The sequence below is a fragment of the Phoca vitulina genome, unplaced genomic scaffold, assembly GCF_004348235.1.
Source record: "Phoca vitulina isolate PV1807 unplaced genomic scaffold, GSC_HSeal_1.0 scaffold49, whole genome shotgun sequence".
NCBI classification, from domain to species: domain Eukaryota; kingdom Metazoa; phylum Chordata; class Mammalia; order Carnivora; family Phocidae; genus Phoca; species Phoca vitulina.
The window spans coordinates 4,542,869-4,561,150 of record NW_022589752.1 but is presented as its reverse complement, the minus strand read 5'-3'; the positions used below and the strand labels follow the sequence as shown (position 1 = coordinate 4,561,150).

The following is an 18,282-nucleotide window of genomic DNA, read 5'->3' as shown; positions in this document are numbered from 1 at the left end:
AGGAACCTTCATACTGTTTTCCAGCGTGGCTTCACCAGTTTGCATTCCTACCAGCAGTGTAAAAGGGTTTCCCTTTCTCCGCATCCTTGCCAACATTTGTTGTTTCCTGACTTGTTCATTTTAGCCATCCTGACTGGTGTGAGGTGATCTCTCATTGTAGTTTTGATCTTTATTTCCCTGGGCATCACTAATATTCTTAACAACTCTAAGACCCTCAGCTCTCGAGGCAATCTTAAATTTGTAGTACATAAGTGTTCCTAGTACAATCTATTGTGATTTTCCCAGTACATTTTGTTGAAAATACTATATTTTATTTCTGGGAGAAGCAAGATCGTTATTTTCTTGGGAAACATTTGCAAATTTCTGTCTCAGAAAATATTATGCTGTATAAAATTAATTTTTCTATGTCTCACCATCATTGATAAAATGCATTTTAAGTGACATTTTAATGTACTGATACGTTCCCTTTTCATTAGAAAAAAGAACAATAAGAAACACCTTTTCTTATCCTCTGTATTAGGGTAACACATTAAGAAAAATACTCCTGAATCGCTACTTTAAAGGAGACTATGGAGCCGGTATGAATGGACACCTCTCTGGAACCTACTGCAAATCTGCACAAGGTGGAGGTAAGACTGATCATTGTCTCATCATTGTGGGATTCTGGTCACATGTCTTCACACTGGTGTTATGCTAGCATTTTACTTAAAATAGAACAAATATAAAAAATCCACTCAAAAAGCACTATTAAAAGCCATTGTACAAAATTTTGCATTCATAACACAAGGATCTGAACATCTAATTTTGCTCTTTGATGCTGGAAAATAGTAAATTATGTCATAATTTCTTAATATATAAATTAAGGACAAAAATAAAGCTAGTTTTCTTTTTCTAAAATATTATTAAGAAAAAACAATTATAGGTGTTATACATTGAATAGAAAGCTCTGTTTTTTCAAACTTCTGACATTTTTTTAAAACCCTAGCTTTATTATATTTAATGCTGAAGGGAAAAAATTCCAGTGATAAATAATATTCTTACGGTCTAATAATTCAAAAACCTATGTGCTAATAATGTCTGAAAATTAAGATTTTTTTTCAATTTCCTAAACACAGGGAACTTCTCTGGACAAGATTCAGATAAGATGGGGATATCAATGTCAGATATTCAGTGTCTACTGGACAAAGAAGGTGCATCCGAACTTGTCATCGATGTTATAGTGAACACCAAAAATGACAGAATTTTTTCCGAAGGCATTTTACTTGGCATTGCCTTGCTTGAAGGAGGAAATACACAGACTCAGGTACCTGTTTATCATGATGAGTGTTATGTTGGTTATTTGTATTTCTTATTTACTTGTCATAGAAACCAAGGAAAGTAATGTATTTTTCTTTTCACTTCTCATGACTATCTAAAAAAAAAAAAAAACCCAACAACCTGGTATCACATTTTCCTTATAAATTTATTTGATTTACTGTAGAAACTGCAGACCTTCACAAATTATTCAGTGAAGCAGAACATTCCTTAGAAGCTTCCTTTCTAACATTATACCAGAAATTCTGATTTGTTTGGGGAAATTTGAGGCCTACTTTCAGCCAATAAAAACAACATTTTGCCTCATCTAAGAATTAAATGTAAAAATAAATAAATACATAAACTCCTCACACTGTGGCATTATAACAGGTTTTAGTACCACTGATCACCCCTCCCAGCACAGCCCCTCCCATTTACTTTTTTTTAGAGGTTTAGAACAGCCTTTTTATTTGATGCCCCAAATCTCCCAGTTCTTATTACCCTGATCCCTCTGAGTAAGTGAATTTTCACTGGTCCGGGGAGAGAAGAACCATTTCCTTTGTTCCTTCAGCTTGGGAGGGGTGAGTTGAAAGTGGCCATTCATGTCTTCTGCATGCAGGCATCATCATACCACCATTTCCAGAAGCCACACGTTTCACTTCGAAACTCCTACCACGTGCTCCTGGGCTCTGCCACTCCCAAAGGCAGAACACACTGGGTGGGGGGGGGGGAGGGCGGCGCTGAGAGCAGAGCTGGGGAGTGTTCCCAAAGAACACACATCTTGCTCCTAGTCCTACCGCCCGCTCACCTGCTCTTTCTGCGTTTGTCTTGGTTGGAGAAGGAAACTATGCTTACAACTAGTTGGAAATTTCAGAATCCGCTTTTCCTATTCAGGGCAAGTGGAAGCCACATCTAATTGAAAACTAGGATAATTCCTTTATTAATCCAGCAAAGGCAATGGACAACAAGAAGTTCGCTAGATCCAATAGCAGGTGGCTTTAGGAAGAGAGGCCTCATGTACGGCAGATGTCACAGTGACCAGAAAACAAGTACCAAACACTGATACTGTTGAAAAACATCTTGAAAAACATCTTGAAAATTCTCGTGGTATTGAAGCTGCAACACAGATTCCTCTGAGGGGAGTTGGGGAAGTGTGGGTTTTCTTGGAAAGGGTCTTGTCTTCTACAACCAGATATTCAGTTGGGACTTTCTAAAGAAATTGTCTAGGCAACTACATAATGTGAGAGATAGATTATCCAGACAGTAGTGAAGGATTTTTTGTTTTTAATCTCTGGATAGAAGCAATCCTTGCAATTAAAGTGCCTTCTAGATTCCTGTTACTGGACCATGCAGGGTCATCGGATGAGATCATCTTGGACCCCACCTACATATTTACGTTTATTTATGTCCTCATATTGCTGCAGAATAAGCCAGCTTCTGCCAGAAACTTCCTGTTCCACTTTCAAACTCCTGACAAGGTCCCTGCATCCCTTTAGAGCCCAAATACCTTTCAGTATTTTTTCACATGATGTTTCTGTGGCAATTGTCACTAGTGACTTTTTCTTTGTTTTTGAAACCTTTTCTTTTTTCCCCCCATTTTTTAATTATGTTCAGTTAGCCAAAATATAGTATTCATTAACTTTTGATGTAGTGTTCAACACCTAGTGCTCATCATAACACGTGCTCTCCTTAATACCCATCACCTGGTTATCCCATCCCCCAACCTCCCTCCCCTCTGAAACCCTCAGTTTGTTTCCCAGAGTCCAGAGTCTCTCTTGGTATGTCTCCCTCTCTGATTTTCAACTTAGGTCTTGGGACACCATTCTCTTCTCATTTTACTTCCTGCCATTTCTTCTTAGCCTTCTGTGAAAGCTCCTCTTGATCTACTTAACTCTTGAATCCTGACATCTCTCACGTTTCTTTGGGTTCTCCTCTGTTTATTTTTCTTGTTCCTTTAGCCTGACCTCGTTCATTTCTACATCTTTAACTTCCATTCAATGCTGATGATTTTCCACTCACTCGATGCACTTCTAGACTCTATATCCAGCTATCTTCCAGAATGTTTCGTGGGATGTCCCACCAGTACCTTAAACTCAACGTGTCCCAGACTGAATACACTGTTATTCTCCATCCACCCAACTCCTCCTTTTACTTTGCCTCCCTCAGTAATTGCCGGACCATCCACCCAGATGTCTGGCCGGAAGCTGAAAGCCCACTTTGACCTCAGCTAACTCACTCTCACTCCCTTCCTTAGTATCTCACTGAAGGCCAACCTCTGGTGATTCTGGCCTGCTAACATCTCTCATATCCACACTCTGCTTTCAGTCTCTGCATAGCCAGCCCTCATTACCCAGCCTTCTTATCTTTTCTGGGCCACCAGGTCTTCCGGGAGGTATCCCTGATCCCAGTTTTGTACTTCTCCAAATCATTCTCCACTTTGCCTCCAAAGATATCTTTCCAAAAAACATGTTATTCTCCTGCTTAAAGTCAGTCACTTGCCCTATAAAGGCAGAAACTCCCTAACACAGTCCATAAGATCCTTCATGATTTCATCTCTTCACTTTTTGCTTTCTGATTCCACCTTCTCCCTCCTCTGTCCTCTCTTCTGTGCACCAGGTATACTGAGCTCTTCCTAGTTCCTCATATGTCTCGTGCTATTTCTCACGTTCCTTTCTCCTCTAGGTGGCCCTAACTCAGGAACTTCTCTTGGAAGCCTTTTCCGATCCCATGTGCCGCTAGGCAGAATGGTCCACTAGTTACTGCATGCCCCTGCTGTATCCTGCAGATGTCTTCAGTGGCATTTCTGCCACTTGATTGTGCCTTTTCGTGAATGTGGCAGGCTCGATCTAGCAAATTATGGATCCTTAACAATTGAGACCACATGAGGTTCATCTTTGTGTCCCATGTGTCTGACACCCTGTTTGGCCTTATGGCTGTATGAATGAATGGTTTGAATCAGATTCTAGCCCCTTCACAAAGTCTTCTGCATCTGGCTCAGGCCTTGACAACCACTCCTTTATTTGAGCTCCCATAACATTTTTTCCTTAATATCCATTTGGCACTCTGCCTATGCTACTTTGCTTTGTTGTTATTTGAACGACATTTTGCCTCTCTAATTAAATTTCATCCTTCTCAAAGTAGATCCTGTCCTATTTCTTCTATCCACAGTGCTTTATCACCATTCAACAAATATTTGTTGATGAAATAGCATTAAATTATTTTTGTATATGAAAGCCTTTTTTAAAGATGGGTTATGACAATGTCATTTACTAGCCACCCCCTATTTAGGTTTATCACTTTTCTACATCACCGTGTATAACCCAAATAGCAGCTATGTTCTCCGTCTCTAAAAGGTCTCACTGAGGTCAGCTTGAATCCTATTCCTTGCCCTTGAGCAGTCTAAAACCCACGCCTCCCCAAGACTCCTGCTGGTCCCCAGGGAGGGTGGTTACATTCTTACAGTGCCCTTAGGCACTAATGCTTGACAGCCCTACTTCTATAAGAATCTGATTCCCTTCCTTAATTTATACCCTCCTAGCTACATCAGCCAATTTATATGTTTAATATACATTATTAAAGATTGGTTGAAGGGGAGCAGAGGGGAGGCATTTCTGTTATAATTTCAAACTGAACACTAATAATAACACTAATCAAAGTAATGCCTGCTAAATACCAGGCCCTGTTCTTCGTGCTTTCCATGTACTGACTTGGTTAATTCTCACGACAACTGATGAGGTAACATATGTTATCTTCATCTTACCAAAGAAGAATCTGAGATAGACGGTTTGAGCTCCTTTACCGAGCTCACATGGCTAGTTACAGATAGAGTGAGGACTCGAACCCATGCAGTCTGGCTCCAGGGTCTGTGGTCTTAACCACTCTAGACATCTCCTTTCTGAAATAACCTTCTACTTCCTGACCCCTGGGAAATTTCTCTGGCTCATCCACCCTGCATCAGTGCCTTAGGCTTACACCATCTCTCCGGTTCCTCCCTTCATTTTCCTTCTCTGCCTTCCCTCTTCTGGGCTGCCCCATCCTTCTTGGGGGAAAGTCCTTCCTCTGTCACACAGATCTGTTGACCCATCACCCTTGCTTCCTGAAAAAAACCTCAGTTTCCCCTTATACTCTGAAGCTTATGGAAGCAGTTTCCTAATCAAAAACCATATCTTTCAAAATAGAAATCCCTATGCTATCTGTTGAGATTATGTACACATTTATAAAAAACATGCTTTTTATCTTTATTAAAGTCATACTGTTCAGCTTTATAGTGCCCTGGTTTTAAAAAGGTGGAGCCTATGTAAGTAGCCTGTGATTTTGAGCTTAAGAGGTTACTTTAATAAATTTAATGACTTAGAGTCAGAGAATCTAGATTTAAATCCTAGCTTTACCACTTACTAGTTATGTAATATTGGGCAAGTCATTTATTTACCTTTATTAAACGTTATCTTATTGATCTGTAAAACGGAAATAAGAATACTTATTATTTATCACACCGTTGTACTGAAAGTATCAATGAGATAATGTATTTCAAGGAACTAAATAAATTATAAAACTTTGTTTTAATACAGCCACAAAGTTCCTGCAACTTCCTCATTAATATATTGGAACCTCTTTTCACCTTCTAACCCAATTATATTGGAAATATTAGGGTCTAAACATCAGCTTAATTTGTGGGACTGGAGAGGTCTGTAAATGCTGCATTTATCCTTTGAATTAACAGAACCAGCTTCACTGTTTCATTGTAGTTGCTATGGTAACTGTGGCTTTTTGCCCTGCTTTCTTGAGGGGTTGCTAGCCTTCTGCTTAGAGCTTCCCCTTGTAGGTATGAAACCAACTCCTAAGGCTCATAAATTGCTCTGTACTCATACATTGCCCATATTGAAAATTGCAGGACAGGCATCCATTTCAAGACCTGATGTCATTAGAGTCTTATCTGCAAGTCCCAGGACCTATAGGTCATGGTTCCTGGCATTCTTTTAGGAAAACCTACGTACAGGAGCCAAACTCATCAAAATTGTCTGTTTACATTTTTGGATTATGGTTCATTGTACTTGATTTGGGAGTCATTGTTTTTCATATGTTTTCTTCACAATGTCTCTCATCAAGGTTATATAACTGTCTTTTAATCAGTACAGTTACTAGAATTATTATCTTTATTAATTTTTTTACTTTATTTCTATTGTATCTATTGTGCGTATCCCATGATTTTCATATTAGTAACATACAATTTCCCCACCCAGTACAAATTCTGTCTTCTCTGGAGTGTATCACCTTTCCCATCTCCTACCTCTTCTGGATACTTCCATAAGTCACTAAGCAGACAGTGATTAGGCAGATATTTTCACGGTTCAGTATTTCTACCTCTCACTATGATATATTTTATCATCATTTTGGTGTTGAATCCTTTCTACATCATTATTCACTCTTAAAGCAGAATCCATTTTATACATTTTATGGCAGGCTTGTCCTAGACCCCATGCAAAGCAATGTAGCTAATGAAGTACCAAAAAAACTTAGTGCCTATCTATCAGTGGGTTCCTGTGAGTGAGGCTGCCATGGTAACACATTCTAAATTAAATGTACTGTAATTTAGATAAAGAGAAAAATAACTCTTTGTAACTCTGCGTAAACTCACATTTACACAGGATGATCATTGGATTAGTGGCTGTTTTCCCCTCTAGGTGACAAACTCAGGAGGGCAGGGATTGTGGTGGCTTTTCCTTTTTGTTCTGTCCCTAGTAGTAGCCAGGGCCTGGCACATAGTAGGCACTCAATAAATATGTGTTGAATCAAGACATGAGTTTATACTAATATAAAAAATCAAGGAACTCTTTGCATACAACTTCTTACAGTGCCCTTGTAAATTTTTAAGATAAAATAATCAGTAAGGATGAATGAAATAACAGGAAAATATATTGGATTTTAGTCGAAAGTTCTAAGCAAATACAAGCTATTATTAGTATATGCTAAATTGTACAGGAGACTGGTAAAAGCTGCTAATTTATGAAATAATAATGGGCAGCACGTTAAATATGTGCTTTTATCCATGATGTTTATGTTTATTTCAAGCATGCAAGCACTATTTTTCTCCACTTGGGTATTAATATCTTAAAATATGTTTTCTTGCAGTATTCCTTCTACCAGCAGTTGCACGAACAAAAAAAGTCAGAGAAATTCTTCAAAGTTCTGTATGACCGAATGAAGGCTGCTCAGAAAGAGATAAGATCAACAGTGACAGTTAATACCATAGACTTAGGTAACAAAAAAAGGGATGATGACAATGAATTGATGACATCTGGTCCACGAATGAGAGGTAAAGAAATACCTGAGTACTTGGGGGAATAGAACAGAAGGTCTCACAACTTTTAAGTCTCACTGATCTTTGTCATCTCACCTACCTTAGTCTCATTCTCATTGTCCCAACTGTGGTTCTGTGTACGGAGTTCCATTCTCAAATTATCATGACCATGGGGCTGACCTTGAAACAGCTGTGCAGGACCAAACTCAAACAAGGCATTATCAGCGCAAAGCAACTAAGTGACATGAAAATGTTTGGCTTCATTGTGGAGTGCACGGTAAAGAGCCAGCTGCCCGAACCTTTGGAGTGTTCGTGGAGTCCAGATTTTAAGAATAGAAATTATAGCACCATACTCTAATGAAAGATTCTTGGCATTTGGAATAACAAAGTCATTGGCAAAGTAAATATAAATCATATAAACATTAAGGTTTTGAAGTTTGCCATATTTTTCCCACCTTCTTGAATTCAAGAATTCTCATATTTTATATTTATCAGAAAGACACGAGCCCTTCTAAAATTGGTGAAGCATTAAGATCTTTTTTTTAATGTCCTGTGCAAATTTAATATTTTAGTTGCTACTTCAGATTGTTTTGGGGAAATTGTTGCACCTCGTGTCAGATGATTTTTAATTCAGTTTTAGAGAATTTGGGTAACTGGCTGTCTTGTTTTTTAATTAGCAAAAGGAAGTTAATTCAGAAATATAAGCGTACTGTTTTATTTCAGTAAGAGATTCATCATTACTTTTGAAAGAGGGAATGAAAGGGCAATTAACAGAAGCTTCTTCGGCAACGTCCAAAGCATACTGTGCATACCGAAGGGAAATGGATCCAGAAATAGACATTATGTGTGCAGGATCAGAAGCAGGAAATGCTGAGGAAAAGTCTGCAGAGGAAGTAACGATGAGTCCTGCAATTGCCATCATGCAGCCCATACTGAGGTTTCTTCAGTTGCTGTGTGAGAATCACAACCGGGAACTGCAGGTATTTGTTCTATTTTGTGTAAAAGCTGAGAAGACAGCCTATGATTGTAGGTAACTAAATTCAAATACTAACGTATAGTTCTGGAGAGAGTTTTGGAGAGATAATCAATAAAACCGATAGGGCTCTTCTGAGTTGGGAAGAAACATTTGCATCTAAGTGAAGAAAAATGAGGGGAAATTCCTTTATGCGTGAAAAAAATCAGGCTCATATGTTATCGTCCATTTCATCCTCAACTCACATCTTTTCAGCCTCAGCTGGCATCACCTAACCCTAGTAGTCTGGTATTTGTTGGGTACGGTCGCATTTGCCTCTTCTATACCTTTCATAGTTTTTTTTTTTTTAAGATTTGTTTATTTTTTTTAGAGAGGAGGGGGAGGGGCAGAGGGAGAGAGAGAGAGAATCTCAAGCAGGCTCTCTGCTAAGCACGGAACCCCATGCAGGGCTCAATCCCAAGACCCTGAGATCATGACCTGAGCCAAAACCAAGAGTCAGATGCTTAATCAACTGAGCCACCCAGGTGCCCCTACCTTTCGTGGTTTTATAAATACAGGGGCCTTCATCATTTCCAACTCAATTCATATATCTTGAGTGAGGATACAGACTATATTTATACGTCTTCATTAGAAACAGTGAATATAGGAGGATTATTTAGGACAGTAAATGTTGATACCTTTGTAGATGAATATGGTCCTGGTCTTACATCTTCTTTGGTACATTTTTCTTTTTCAAATAGATGGACTGAGGGGCACCTAGGAGTTTTGGCCTTTTGTTTTTTGCATTATTTGTGCACTGCTTATGTCACCATGGCGTAACTACATGAAAGGTAAAATCGTCTCTAAGAGCACGTATCCAGGATTAGGGAGAGCAGCGTTTGAAGCTGTGTTCTCTAGTGAGAGCCTAGAGTGGAGGTGTTCTGAGTTGGTAAGAGATGGTAGATTCATACGAATTGAATTAAATATCCTCTAAGGAGATGAGAAGCTCAGGACTTCGTGAATGGTAGAAACTATGAGTCTTGTGGCCCACCCTACCACAATGTGGGTAGGGCTGCTGCAGAGCTGTGGCAGGCAAAGGCCAGAAGTATCACTTCCAGAGGGAGGGTACTGGAGATGTGCCTACACGCTTATCCTGATCCATTTGGTCTGTCCATGTGGGAGATAGATACATAGTATCTGATCAAATATTTTTCTAATAGGAGTGTGAGATCAGACAATTAGGAAAATGTTCTTATAAAATAGTTTTGAGTGTAACGTATGATTACATTACATTCTTATAAAATAGCTGGGGTGGTGATCTCAGGGTCATGAGATCGAGCCCCACGTCAGGCTCTGCACTCAGTGGGGAGTCTGCTTGAGATTCTTTCCCCCTCCCTCTCTTTCCCCCTCTGCTCCTCCCCTCCACTCGAATGCTCTCCCTCTCTCTCTCTCTCAAATAAATAAATAAAATCTTTAAAATAGTTTTGTTTTAATAGAATAGATGGTGAAATTATTCACAATAGCTAATATGTAGAAGCAACCCAGTGTCCATTGACAGATGGATATACAAAATGTGGTATATGTGTGCAATGGAATATTAGTCAACCTCACAAAGGGAGGAAATTATGACATGTGCTACAACATGTATGACCCTTGAGATATTATGCTTTAAGTGAAATGAGTTAGTCACAAAAAGACAAATACTGTGTGATTCTATTTATATGACCTACTTAGAGTAGTCAAAATGAGAGAAACAGAAAGTAGAGTAGTGGTTGCCAGGGGGAGAGGGGAGGGGAGAATGAGGAGTTCTTAATAGGTATAGAGTTTTAGTTTTACAAGATGAAAAGAGTTCTAGAATTGGATGATGGTGATGGTAGTTCAACATTATGAATATATTTAATACCACTGAACTGTACACTTAAAGATGTTTAAGATGGTAAATTTTATGCCATAATAAAAAATTGGAAAAAAATCACACAAAAAAAACTAAAGAAAAAAAAAGAAAGTGGTGGAAATAAATTCAATAAGTAAATTAAATAATACATTAAATTAATAAAAATAATTAATAAATAAAAATAAAAGTTTCCCTCTCTGTTTACCTTTCACTAGGTTTACGCCTCCAAAGAAAGTACTGTTAACAGGTTGTACTTCCTTCCAGGGATTTTTATGCACGTAGAAGCAAATTGATCTGTACATGTAAACTCTTTTTAAAAAACACAGATTATGTAATGTTCCTCAAGTTACTTTTCATTTAGTAATACACCTTATTACTAGATTTTGTTTATATCAGTATGTATTGAAGTACCTCATTTTTATAGCTTTGCAATATTCCAATGTTTGGATGTACTATTATTTGTTAAATCAGTCACATTATGATAGGTATGGTATGGTTTCCAGTTTTTGCTATTATAAGCAGTGTGTGTGTGTGTGTGCATCATATATATATGATGATTTTATATACATATGTGTATGTGTGTGTGTATATATATATATGTATATATACGTATATGAATGAGATGGAACTGTATGTTAACTGAGTATTTTAATAGGTGCTTCTAGGTTGCCCTCCATAATGGTTGTATGATTTACTGTTTGAAGATGCACTGTTCATAAAGGATCATTTACTTGAAAATTGCTTCTTTCCCTGATGAACTTCTTTCTAGCTTCTTGAGTCCTTCTCCTTTTCCTACTACTTATTTTCTTAAACCTAGGGGAAATTTAATAAATGTGAACACTTTCTTATAAAGAGCAATTCCATTCCACATTGCCATGGGGATATTTTTGAGTCAGGAAAACACACATAGTGAGAGAGCTGAAAGCAATTAGCATAGGGATTTCTTTTAACTCCTCAGGTATATTTTCTTTTGCCTTCAGAACTTCTTGAGGAATCAAAACAACAAAACAAATTATAACCTCGTCTGTGAGACCCTTCAGTTTTTGGACTGCATTTGTGGAAGTACCACGGGTGGCCTGGGCCTGTTGGGTCTCTACATCAATGAGAAGAATGTAGTGCTGGTCAACCAGACTCTGGAGAGCTTGACGGAGTATTGCCAGGGCCCATGCCATGAAAATCAGGTAACCGTGAAAGCAGTTCTTCACGCAGAAGTATTCATGACTAATTAGCAAAAGGATCAAACTGGTGAAGGAGCCAAGCTTTGTCTACATGTAAAAGATCTTTCTTCTTGCTTTGCCAGATATCTTTACTTTTCTCATGAAACATACAAAGACTGAATTCTAGACTAGCAAATACTATGCCCTATTTTTATTTAATTTCATCATAAAAGAAAATTTCCATGAAAATGTTCCAGATAAAAATCAGACCTCCCGAAAAGAGTGAAATGTGTTTCTTCACTGTTGCTCAGTTTTCATCTTTAGTGACTCTTTCCCAGGATTTGTGGAATACACTCCCTTTGGCTTCTACCACTCTGCTATAGTGCGTAGTATATATTATCTCTTTTATACTCACAGTAAACTTATGGAAATTATGAAATAGGTCTTATTGCTCCCATTTTGTGGATGAATAGGTTCTGACTCAGAGATCAGGTGATGTTCCACGGTCTCGGAGTGACAGAATCAGTATATTGTAGAGCCATTCTTAAAACTCAGGACTTTTGATTGGGTCTAAATAGAGTGCTCTTTTGACTGCATTACATTTTCAAGGATAAAATTTCACCTCTCTCTTCCAGAAGGTTTGCCTGATTCCATTTTCTTGGACATCAAGGACATATTGTGAGCATAGAAGACAGGACCCTTGAGCTAGTACAGAGAGGGGAGTCACCCTAGAATTTATTAATTAACTGTTCACATCCACTTAAGTGTTATGGGGCTATCATTGCAAGCATGGATTCAGCCTGGAAGAAAGAGTTTTCAAGTGGTAAACATTTCTGGATATAAATCTTAAAGAAGCCATTGAGACCAAACATCAGTGCATAACAGAAAAGAAGTGTGAAAAAAACCAGGCTGCAAAGTATGACATATGCACATACATATGTATAAACATGTACACACATACGCATACATAGGTATGTAGAATAAAAACCAACAATTACTGACATAAAGAATTTGTTGTGAGGATACTTTCCCCCCTCTGTAATGTGCATGTTACCTGGTAAAGAAGTCTGCAGATTTTGCCCTGGATTTTCCTGGATTATATTTCAGTCTCCTAGGGTAATGGTACAAGAAAACTTAACTGTTGATTTAAAAGTTGAGGAAAAATATACAAATTTGGAGACTTGGTTTTGTTGTTGGTAAATAAACATGCATATCTCTAATATCAAACACATATTCCCCACTTTTGGTCTTATAAAAGGATGAAATTGAGTTTTGAAATTAATTTACTAAGTCAGGTAGGCTCTAAAAGTAAAAACTAATGATAAAATAACATAATAAGACAGTAATAAATAGTGATAATAAACATGAATCCCACATTACTCTAAAAATATCCTTACTTTGAACCCCAACCTCTGAAAATGTGTGGGAGAAAAGAAGTTTGCCAGAACATTCCAGAAATGATCTGCAAATCGATTCCAAGTCTAGCAAGTGTCTTAATAATCAGAAGAACCTCAGGGAATGTGGGAGATGGATGGAAGACACCTTTCCCTTGTGTTGGGGGAGTAAAAAATTTTTTGTGCAAAGGGAGAAATGAAGCCCATTCTGAAAAATAACCATTATTTCAGAGTTACCTTGAGTTTGCTCTTTCTCATTTAACTCACCTGGGTTTCCATTTTTCAAACCCCCTTGACACTGGATACTGCATTGTAACGTGTTGTTCCACAAAATCCAACCCACAAGTTTCTGATGTTCAAGTTCTACCCATTGAGTTAAGATCAGGATCCTGGCACAGTAGACCCTAACCTTCAAAATACTGATTATCTCTCAGGATGTTTTATAAACTTCCCCCAAGTCAGGTCCCTCTATAAATCACTCAGGTTTAAGGACTCTGCAGAACTTGTCCTCAACCACCATACTTGACAGATGTCCCCAGAACATGAGAAGGTGCCTGTCTTCCTTGTCTGCTGCTCCCCAGCAGGTGCAGCAGCATCACGCGTGACTCACTCAGCATTCAGTAGCAGCTAAACTGATACGCTGCATCAGTGCCAATGACAGTGACTTACAAACCTCAGACATACTGTGGACACTCCTTTCATAAATGGGAATATTCTCTTAGCCAGGAGAAATCAGATCTTAAAATTCTGAATTTAAGGCACTCCTCTAGTGGAGGGCAGATTAGAATTTGTTGTCTGAAAAGGGTATTTAACTTAATTTTTGAAGTTCTTTGAAATTCTATAAAAATGGTTCATTTTAAAAGATACCTATTTACACACATTGTCTCTTTCAGTGTTCTGCATTCAAAGCCATTTAATCAATACTAGTCAATCAAAAGATTCGATATGAAAGAGTAAGTCAAATTTAAACCCTTGATTTAATCATAAAGTTAAATCTTAATTCTGTTTTAAAGGTCAAAAAAACTAAGGTGACTGTTCTTTTATGTCAGATGATTTCTAGTGCTTTTATGTTGTAAATAAAACATTGGTAAACGCTTTGTTTTCTAGACGTGTATTGCTACTCATGAATCAAATGGGATTGATATCATCATTGCTTTGATTCTAAATGACATAAACCCTCTTGGTAAATATCGAATGGATCTGGTGCTCCAACTAAAGGTAGAGTAAATCCACTGTTCTGGGGTGAAAGTGACATTTTCTATATAAAACTTCCTTTCAGAATTGACTCTGAATCTTCAAGTAGCTCTTGTAAAAACCCAGGTATTATCATCTATTCAGCTAATGAATTGACAGAAAAGAATAGTGGAGGTATAATGTGCTCTAAACCCCAATAAACGTCCAATAAGCTTTGAGGTAATGTTCAGTTGGAGGGTACTTTACTGAAAGTTCTTTTCAGTAGCCACTTTGTTTCACTACTTCTCTTTGTTTTTATTTTATATTTTTATTATATGGAGGAAAAAAAGGTGTTAAACATTCAATTTGCCATATATTTTTAATTCCTCTTGACTACAGAATTCTATCTAGCAAGTCACAATGAATTAGAGCAAGTAAAAGAAGGGCTGCATTTTAGTTTCATGGCTCTCTTCTCTCAAAAAGTTGTTTTCTTTTACATGAGAATCGTGGTTTTTTGTCAAATACTGTAAGCAATGTTCACACTCCCTTTGAGAAGCTGCTTTAACTTAAGCTGTGCACATACTTCCCAGTAGTTCCATTTATCAGAGCTCAGGAAGAAAATGGAATTTTAAAAAATTTCTTCAACTTTTTCTTTAAATGGAAATAGACGAATATACACAAGAAGCTAAATAAATCCCAATCCAAAGGCATGATATTTAATACAGATAAATTATTAAAGACCACATTACTGTGTTTAGTGTTAAAGAGGTAAAAAAAAATCATCAGTTAAATACAATTTTTTTGTAAAAACAGGTCCATCCAATATCAGAGCAATTTTTTTTTTTTTTTTTGAGAGAGAGAGCTCACATGCGTGAGTGGGGGTGGGGGCGCAGAGGGACAGAGAGAGAGAATCTTAAGCAGACTCTGCATTGAGCGTGGAGTCTGTGTGGGGGCTTGATCTCATGACCCTGAGATCATGACCCGAGCCAAAAACATGAGTCGAATACTTAACCGACTGAGCCACCCAGACGCCCATAGCAAATATAATTAAATTAAACTTTGTATCGGTAAATTTATGGCCAGAAAGAATAGGAATGATATTTTTGTAATTTTGTTTCTAAATATAGATTTAGATATATAATGGAATGTATATATATATCCTACTTATGTGAAGATTGTGCTAGGGACTCCTAATAAGCAAATGTTTCTTTTCATAGACAAGGTGAATTTTTATTTTTTCACTGTTTTCATTGGCAATATGTATGAGCCTTGGGTCTTTCCGTTCATAGAACAGAACAAAGGTGATCTGTATGTAGATTGAACTTGTGTCCTTTTCCTCATTAGCATCATGCTTTTGTTAGTGAAGCCTGCCTCGGCCTATATGACAACTCAAGTTGAGTTACTAGAAAAATGTTTATTTCATCTTAAATTTATCTTTAATCATAATTCATAAAGAAACAACATATAGAAGCCTTGGCCTTTGGCTCTTTAAATCCTTTATTGGCCTAAAGACTGTATCTTTAAATCTCATTTTTAATTGATATAACTTAATGGAGGAAAATACTGAGTGATTTATTTATTTATTTATTTATTTATTTGAGAGGGGAGGGGCAGAGGGAGAGGGAGAGAGAATGACAAGCAGACTCCCTGCTGAGAGCGGAGTGGGGCGCAGGGCTTGATCCCACAACCCTAAGATCACGACCTGAGCTGAACCCAAGAGTCAGACACTTAGCTGACTGAGCCACCCAGGAGCCCTGTGATTCATCAATTTAAAACAAAGTATTAAAAAAAATAAAACCAAGTATAGGCATACAGATTATTTACAAATCCAAGCATATGTAAAAAACTAAATGATGGGGTATTACTTAACAGTACATAGATATTTTTCGCTATTCAAATAAAAATGCTTTTTTGAAAAAGGACTATTTAAAATTTCATTTGTTACTAACCACTATATATGTATATTTTTTTGAAATGTGATGTTGGCTAAATCAAGGTATATATAAAATACCAGGTGAATGGATCTGACTTGAAATATTTAAAATATAGTCTTCTACTTAAAGAACAAGGCATATGTACCTTTCTAAACAAGCTATGAAGCTTTGTGTATAATGGACAATATGAGAACAATGCTTATAAGGCAGAATGATATATATTGGCAGATTTTAGGGGGCTTCCATGAGCAGAATGGTTTTAATTATAAATTCTCCATAACATTATAGAGTATGTCATATTACAAAATGCTACATTAAGGTTTATTTTGTATCATTCATCCTTAAATTTAATTGCTTAATCATTTATGCTTTCATTTATAATTTTAAGTATACTTAACTCTATATACTCATTTACTATGAAGGCTTATGCATTTTTTTCATGTATCTGTCTTGTCCTTTAATTTTTAATTTACATTTCATGACTGATCTGTGACTGCAAAGTTTTGAATTTGTAAATAGGTATTTTTTTTTTTTAAAGGTCTCTAGCTTCCTTTGGAAGAAAATCTGTTAACACCAACACACACATTTGATTTCTTAGTGTATATAGGCTCTTATACTTTCAATTTGATTCAGATTTCAGGTCATCTACAAGATTTCTATTCTTTTTTTTTTTTTAAATGTTTTATTTATTTATTCATGAGAGTCAGAGAGAGAGAGAGAGAGAGGCAGAGGCAGAGGGAGAAGCAGGCTCCCCACCTAGCAGGGAGCCCGATACAGGACTCGATCCCAGGACCCTAGGATCATGACCTGAGCCGAAGGCAGATGCTTAACCATCTGAGCCACCCAGGCGCCCCAACAAGATTTCTATTCTTTCAACATAGTGTAAAAAGAAGATTGGTTGCAAAAAAATCATATTGCCAATGGTATTCTGAAATTGGATGTATTTTTAAGCTATTATGTATTGGGCCTGCTAAGTGAGGTTCATTAGAGAATACTGTTAGTGTTGCCAAGGTTTTAGCTTTGAATTCTGTGCGGTCAGTTCAGATTGCTCTGAGGATTTAAGTTCTCCACTAATCCTAGAACCTTATTATTTTAGGTATGTTGTTTGTATAGGATGCTAGATTATAAAAATGGATTTTAGGATAGGTACAAATCTGCAAAAAATTGAAAATGGACCAGAAAAAAATAATGCCACTTCCCTTACAAAATACTAATTTTTTTTTTCAGGATGGGTCAGTGATCTTGCTACCATCATCATCAGACATCATTGCTGCTAACATTAGTCATTTAAAGATAGTCTTTAGGCTGCACTCCTAAAAGAACAAAATAGTTGGATAGAATTTGGTATTAAGCTACTCAGTGAAATTAATTTGTATAAATTTAACACAATTTATGTGGTGAATGTCTGCATACATCAAACAGCTGATTCAGTTCAAGTTTTTATCCTACAAGATGTTAATTTTTAGTCACTGAGAAACATCTTAAAGCCATTTGACTCTACTTCTCTTGTGCTCCTATCAAAGATTGCGTGTGGAGCTTGAGACTTTTATCTAAATATTGCAAAAACACTGTAGAAATATCTCCCAGGTGGTTTTTATCATTTCACAGTTTGCCGCAATTCTGGGGCAGTGCTACTGAAAACAGTGTAAAGAAACATCTTTCCAAATGTTGAGGATATTGTGCTTTGTGTAATAAGACTTTCTATAATTCTTTGGATTATAAATCAACTATATCAGAAACATTAATGGTATCTACAGGTTACATATTTGAGAATATATACTTATAAACCAAAGTGGAAACATCAAAGACAACATAAACTATTTTTAGTCTCTATTAAACAAAAGAAAATATTCTTCTACAACCCAGCTGGTAAACATGTTGCATATATACTGCCGTAGAGTGAGACCAGTAAACTATTACCAGTAAATTTTTATTTTACTAACTCATGAATTTAAAATTTTATAGATTAATTCTCGGTGATTGTTGCTCAAATTTATTTAAAATTTTGATATGCTAGTATGTATTCATGTTTCATGCGAAAAACAATTGTGCTAAGTTCTTTAAATTATATTCCATTTCTATAAAATACATTATTGATAAATTCACCTTACCATCTTGTTAAAATGGCATCAAGGATGTCTATTTAGAAAATGGTGATGGAAAATAGTATATTTTAATGCATTATAT

General features: G+C 36.8%; 1 protein-coding gene across 6 annotated transcripts in view; it reads left to right on the top strand.

The window, feature by feature from the left end:
- ITPR2 (inositol 1,4,5-trisphosphate receptor type 2) overlaps positions 1–18,282 on the top strand; it is a 493,497-nt gene that overhangs the window by 328,394 nt on the left and 146,821 nt on the right. For all 6 annotated transcript variants that reach the window (XM_032432655.1, XM_032432656.1, XM_032432658.1 and 3 more), the window contains 6 exons: positions 521–629; positions 1,116–1,303; positions 7,423–7,606; positions 8,315–8,571; positions 11,418–11,618; positions 14,096–14,206. In XM_032432655.1, coding sequence (XP_032288546.1) covers positions 521–629; positions 1,116–1,303; positions 7,423–7,606; positions 8,315–8,571; positions 11,418–11,618; positions 14,096–14,206 — 1,050 coding nt within the window. The remainder of the gene's footprint in view (positions 1–520; positions 630–1,115; positions 1,304–7,422; positions 7,607–8,314; positions 8,572–11,417; positions 11,619–14,095; positions 14,207–18,282) is intronic.